The sequence below is a fragment of the Panicum virgatum genome, chromosome 4K (genome assembly GCF_016808335.1).
Source record: "Panicum virgatum strain AP13 chromosome 4K, P.virgatum_v5, whole genome shotgun sequence".
In the NCBI taxonomy this organism is placed as follows: domain Eukaryota; kingdom Viridiplantae; phylum Streptophyta; class Magnoliopsida; order Poales; family Poaceae; genus Panicum; species Panicum virgatum.
The window spans coordinates 28,435,846-28,442,125 of NC_053139.1; the positions used below are offsets into that span (position 1 = coordinate 28,435,846).

The window sequence follows — 6,280 nt, forward strand, 5'->3', positions numbered from 1 at the left end:
GAACTGACGAAGAGGTGATCGACCGATGACGTACGAATAATGAAAGAGATAGATTATTGTGGGAACTGCATGCAGCTTGATGATGTGGAGAACAGCTGCTCTCATATCTGGCTACTGCTGGAACTGTTGCCGTGCAGTGACGACTCATCCACATGTCCATGGAGCTTTCCTGGCTAGTTGCAACCTACCCGGCTGTGTGGGCCCAAACCGAAAAGGGTGCAGGCGAGGTGACCACCACCTGATAATTTTGCACCGGCCGTGGAAAGGTCCAAGACCGTCTTGTTACCATCATCCTGCCGTGAATTGTTGGGGCCGGGGAATCTTTGTAATCCCTAATAGATGACACTGTTGATTTTTAATCCCAAGTTTGATTGTTTGTTTTATTCAAAAAATTTAATAAGTTTGAAAAATCTTATGTATACTTATAGGGTTGACTTGTTAGGTCCTTTCACTCCTGCGGAAGCTCTTTCTCGCGAGCGGAGTGTTTTGGGACCTCGCACCAACCGTGTCCTTGACGCACTAAAGATCGAGTATGGTCCGCGAGGTGGCCCTTCTACCGGTGGTCGTGGACGGAAGAGGAAGGTAAGTGATCCTCATGGTGGTAAGGGGAACATTTCAAAGTCGGAGCAAGCTTCTGCCGGCGAAGGGTCGGAGAACAGTGTTGTCAAGGGTACTCCGCAAGGTGGATCTGCGGGTCAAGGCGAATCCTCTCCGGCTGCTGCCATGCCTTCGCCTCATGTTTCACCGTCCCCTCCTGCTGCTGCTGGCTCTCCACCTGGAGCGAAGCCTCAGAGTATTGAGGATGGTGAAATTCCAAACCCTCTTCATTTTCTGGCCAACACAGCTTCTTTATCCGGAGGTTCGCCAAGTGTCTGCGACATGGTAATGCCAAAGATCGATTTTCTTCTTCGTCGTCAACCTGAGAAGACTGCTGAAGTGTCTGCTAAGGCAGGTGAGGACGCGGAGACTCAGGCTGATGTTGATGTCGTCGGTAACGACAGCCCCCGCCATGACGATGTTGCTCTGATGACTGCTGCAGGGGAGGCTGCGAAGTCTCGAGAGAAGGTATCTTCGAGCTCTTCTGATTCCTCTGGCAGTTCCAGTTAGTTCTGAGTCTGAAAGGATCGGGTGCTCTAGACTAAAAGGGGGAGGGGGTAAATTATGCACTAATAAAAACTTTGACCTATGGCTCCAACTAGTTTGCTCAAAACTTAAAATAAAACGTGCTATCTAGATGTGCAACTAGGTTGTTCTAGTGTGAAACCTCTATCCCAAAAGAGTTTAGCAACCTATAACCTTTCCTATCAAGAAACTATTCTATGAAAGTAAATGCACACAAATTGCTAGTATGAAATGCGGAAGCTTAATGAGTGGGATAGGAGATATCAAACTCTTGACGCGGGTGTTTATCCCGTGGTTCGGTTAGCCACAAAGGCATACCTACATCCACGTTGTAGCACTCACTAAGAGTATTGCTACTTGGCCACTAAGTCTTTTCCGTGAACACAATCACGATCACCTTGGCCCCGGGTTCCACTAAGGAGCTTCTCCACAAAGGATGGGGGTCTCCACGTCCCCCGCACAAAGATGTCGTCGCCGCTCCATAGTAAGTCGGAGGGTCGATGACGTTGCCGGCGAGCTTCGCAGCTCCAAGGAGGCCGGCGCACCAAGCTCTTGTTTGGTTCACTAGAGAACCACAGTACAAAGGCTCAAGGCCTTGCAATCTCACTCACTAAGAACTATCCTAGCACTCACACTTTACAAGCTAGTGCTAAAAGCTAAGGATATGATCTTGATGCTCTTGTATGGCTTGGAGATGTTCTTGGGTGTGTGTGGGATGTTCAGCAAGCTTCAAATGGCTGGGGTGAGGCATATATATAGGCCACCAAGTCTTGTAGCCGTTGCTCCAACGGTCAGCAGAAAATCTGCGTATCATCGGATGAACCGATGCCTCTGGCTGGGGTAGCGTCGGTTCATCCGGTCACTTATAACCCGAAGTAGCCGTTGAACTCCAGACAGCTGACACAGTGACCACCGGTTGAACTGATGCTTAGCCGTCGGTTAAACCGGTCACTCACAACACTTAACTCTTCTGCTGACGTCATTACACCGATGGTATGCACCGATGCTTCACCGGTTCAACCTGTGCTGAAGACTTGGCTTTTGCGCGACTTGCATCGTCTCTGGAACACAGTATGCCCAATGCACCGATGCCCCTTTTTGAACCATTGGTTCATCCGGTGCCTATAAGCTGACTTGGCTTCGATTCCCTTCTGCACCAAAATACCATGGCGTCGGTTCTTCCGACAACCATCAGATGCACTATCTTCTCTCTCTTTGTCATCACTTGAACCTAAAAGCTTGAGAATGATCATCTTAACAATCATATTAGTCCTATTAATTGCGTTGTCATTCGATCACCAAAATCACTCGAAATGGCATAAATGGTGCCATATTCATTTCAGAGTCAGAGAAGTCTGACGGTTATCCGTTTGTTGTGGAGGATGACAATCTTCGTGTACAGGACATCCTCGTTAACAAGGCACAGATGTCTATGTTTAACGAGTTGTCTGAGTCTTTTTATTTGCCTGGAGTTGAGAGTCTTCTTACTAAGGGGGGTTACTCCGAGAACTGTGATGCGCTGGTAGCTGCCGGTTTCAAGGTATTGTTACTTATATCTTCGTTTTTTTTGTATCATCGTATCTTTGTTGTATTTATTTTTTAAATTTATTTTGCAGACTATTCTCCTTGGGCGCTCCTTGAAGTCTCAGTTTCTTAACCAATCCATAGCTATGAGCAAGGAGATAAAGGCTCTTAAGGAGGAGGGTTCTTCGAGGGCGGCCATGGAGAAAGAACTGAGTGATCTTCGAGAGAAGGCTGCTTCTATGGACAGTTTGAAGGCCAGCTTTGATGAGCAGGTTTTGAAGAATCGGGAGTTGGAGGCGAAGGTTCTTGATTTAGAGAAGAAAGCTGAGTGTCTGGAGGAAGACAAAGAGAAGCTCAATTCTGCTTTACGTTGCAAGAATGATATCGTCAAGGGTCTCAAAGATAATGAACGCTTATTCGATGAGTTTGTGAAGCGTGAAGCCACGAAGATTAACAGTGATATCAGTACCGCGGTGCGCCTCGCAGGTGGTTACGTTCCTGAGCGCGATTTTGAGAAGGCCGACGATCTGCATAGTCTCAAATGGGCTCGGGGTTGTGCTAAGTCTCTGCCTGGCATGATTCCGGAGTTCGGGAATTTGATCGGACTTCTCGGTGCAAAGGGCGTCATTCATAGTCTTGAGAAAGCGGGGTGCAACCATTTCGGGGCGCTGTCGGATCCGAACTTCTCATTCCCTTCGTTTGATCCTCGATTTGGCTCCAGTGACGAAGCTCTTCAAGCATTGACTGTTTATGCTGAGAAGTACTGGGATGTTCAGAAGCACTGCATGATGAGCTTCGTCGCGGAGGGTTCGAAGAAAGGATACAAGGTATGCCCCGATCTTTTCGAACTTCTCCTTTTTTTTGTTTGTTTTAGCTTCGATCGAGACGTTTATGACTAGTTATCTAAAGATTGCTTATGAACAGGGCAAACAGGGGGAGTGGGTGAATCCTTTTCCTGAAGAGTTCCTTGGTGCTGGTGCTGGCTCTACTATTCCCTTCCTCACTCCTGCATCCGCGGATGCCGCCGGAGGTTCTGGGACTGCGGCTGCTGCCGGAGATGCCCCTGCCGCTGGGGCCGGAGGTGCTCCTGCTGTGGAGTCTTCTCCGAAGGATGATGAGGGTCGTGGAGAGGTGTGAAGTTATTTGTGTAATTAGGGATGTGATCATGTAGTGTAGGCATACACTGAAGCTTATATTTTGACGCAGGTGCTAGACGCCACCCCTTTGAAAGTGATGTATGGTGGTTTCATGTTAAGTTGGTCTTCTTGGCTTCGTGCGAAGTCTTGGTTTCCCGCGTTAACGTTTGATCAGTTTTTTATTACAAAGTTAAAAAATGTAATCTTCGCGATCGCGACTTCGAGAATTTCTGGAAGAACTTCGATCGCAGTGTTCTTAGTTCGTGCAGATTAAATCATGAGATTCGAAGGATTCAGCGCGACGACGTTTCTCCGGCTCGGGGTCTTCTAGAGCCGAAGCCTGAGCCTGTTGACGAAGTCCTTGACGAGGATTCAACTTTGCGTCTGGACTCGTTTTGTTTGATGTCAAAAAATGCCATACTCCGTTATCCCGAGGTTAAGGAGGAGCCCATGGACATTCCAGAGTATGACGAAGATTTCATGAACCTTCTTCGTAATCCGAAGTGAAACTCTGTTTCAACAATTCCTTGTGCCTTCGTGCACTGTTGTAATTTTTACATTGTGTTCCTATTGTATGTTGTACAATGGATCCTTGTATTTGTCACTGATAACATGTAATAGTATTACATTTCAGTGTTTTAAAACAAAGTTTTGAATGAATTCTTCGTAATTGTATCTTTGATACGTTAAGCTGCATTACTAGGATATCAGTATGACCTTCGTAATGAGCTGTGCTCTTGGCACTTTTTGAGACCATTTTGCTGTATTAGCTTGACCTTCGTTTTTCGTTGTACCTTTGGTACTTTTTAATGAATGCAAAGATAACTCCAGTTTCTGGGAACCTGATATATATTGATTAGAGTGCTGCCTCGTTAAAAACCTCGGCTCTCGTTATGAAAGTGTTCCGTCCGAGGAAAAGAGTACAACCTCCGATTTTGATTACATTCGAAGATGAAAAAAACTTAGAAAGAAAGAAAAAATAATTCTAATCGAAGTTTCTGCTTATAACGGCACAGAGCACTTCGTTACAACAATTACATATGATATTTCTTAAGGTTCTGGATGTTCCAAGTGTGATCGACATCTGACCCATCCATGGTCTGCAGCCTGTAGGCTCCTGGCCTTGGCATCTCTGTTACCAGGAATGGTCCATTCCACTTCGGGTGCAGCTTCTTGACGTGGTCCATGACCTTTTGAAGGACGAAGTCTCCTGGCTTGATATCTTTTACGGAGATATTTTTGTCCCTCCATCTCTTTGTTTCTTCTTGGTATTTTTCTAAGTTGGTGACTGCTTGGAGTCTGATTTCTTCCAGGGTTTCCTTTGCAGTTTCTATATCTTTGTTCTGTGTTTGAGTGCGCAAAGATTTGAGTTTTATCTCCTCTGGAGTTACCGCTTCCTCTCCGTACATCAGTCTGAAAGGTGTGAACCCTGTAGGTCTCCATGTTTTGGTCCGTATGGAGCAGAGTACGTGTGGTAGCTCTTCGACCCACTTTCCTTTAGGACAACCTTCGAGCCTCTTTCGGACAGCATCGAAGATTTCTGCATTGACTCTTTCAACCGCTCCATTCGACTGTGGATAGTACACAGATGCGAAGTGTATTTTTGTTCTGAGACTATTGCAGAAGCCTTTGAACTCTTCGCTGTCAAATGATGTCGCGTTGTCGCAGACAATCTCTTGGGGCACTCCGAATCGACAGACGATGTTCCGCCAGACAAATTTCCTCATGTAATGCGAAGATATCTTTGGGACAGCTATTGATTCTGTCCACTTTGTGAAGTAGTCCACAGCGACCACGGCATACCGAAGGTCTCCTGGTGCTGGTGGGAGCGGTCCAACTACGTCAATTCCCCATCTTTGCATTGGCCAAACTGGAGGGATAAGTTTTATTTTGAGAGCTGGGAGCCTTGATGTTTTTGAGTGCATTTGGCAGGCTTCGCATTTCTGCACAAGATCCTTTGCATCTGCTGTGGCCTTGGCCAGTAGAATCCTTCCCTGAACGCCTTTGATACGAGTCCTCTTGGTGCTATGTGCGAGGAACAAAGACCCTGATGTATTTCCTTCAACAACTCTTTCCCTTCACTTCTGGAGATGCAGCGGAGGTAAGGGTCAACAATACCGCCCTTGTATAGTGTTCCTTGCACCAAAGTGTAATTTCTTGCCCGTCTGGAGACTATTATATTCTGTTGAGTTCTCAGTGGCTAAGTTATCTGATAAGAACGCTATTATTGGTGTTTTCCAATCTTCGCTTTCTATTGCTGATACCTCTTTGCAAGCTTTCTCTTCGTCTATTGCTGGCTTGAATGTGACTTCGTAAAACACATCAGGTGGCATTGCTAGGCCCTGTGATATAGCTCTTGCTATTGCATCTGCCTCTTTGTTTTGTGTTCGTGAGATTTTCTTCACAGTGAAGCCTAGGAATGATTTTTGCAGCTTCCTGACAGTCTGAGTGTATCTGGCGAGCTCTTTGTTTTTCGATTGGAATTCACCTTTGACTTG

The 6,280-nt window shown here is 46.3% G+C and overlaps 1 protein-coding gene across 3 annotated transcripts; it reads left to right on the plus strand.

The window, feature by feature from the left end:
• The first annotated feature begins 412 nt into the window (after nt 1-412).
• LOC120703613 lies at nt 413-3,941 on the plus strand. 3 transcript variants are annotated; one of them, XM_039987742.1, is made up of 5 exons: nt 413-952; nt 1,040-1,065; nt 2,504-2,662; nt 2,739-3,473; nt 3,556-3,941. In XM_039987742.1, the coding sequence occupies exons 1-5, from the start codon at nt 415-417 to the stop codon at nt 3,781-3,783; spliced, it is 1,686 nt and encodes a 561-aa protein (XP_039843676.1). In that variant the 5' UTR covers nt 413-414; the 3' UTR covers nt 3,784-3,941. The 3 variants fall into 3 exon arrangements, with proteins under 3 accessions (XP_039843676.1, XP_039843677.1, XP_039843675.1); XM_039987743.1 differs by having other exon boundaries at nt 417-882; nt 953-1,065; XM_039987741.1 differs by having other exon boundaries at nt 420-1,065; nt 3,571-3,941.
• Nucleotides 3,942-6,280: the final 2,339 nt, after the last annotated feature.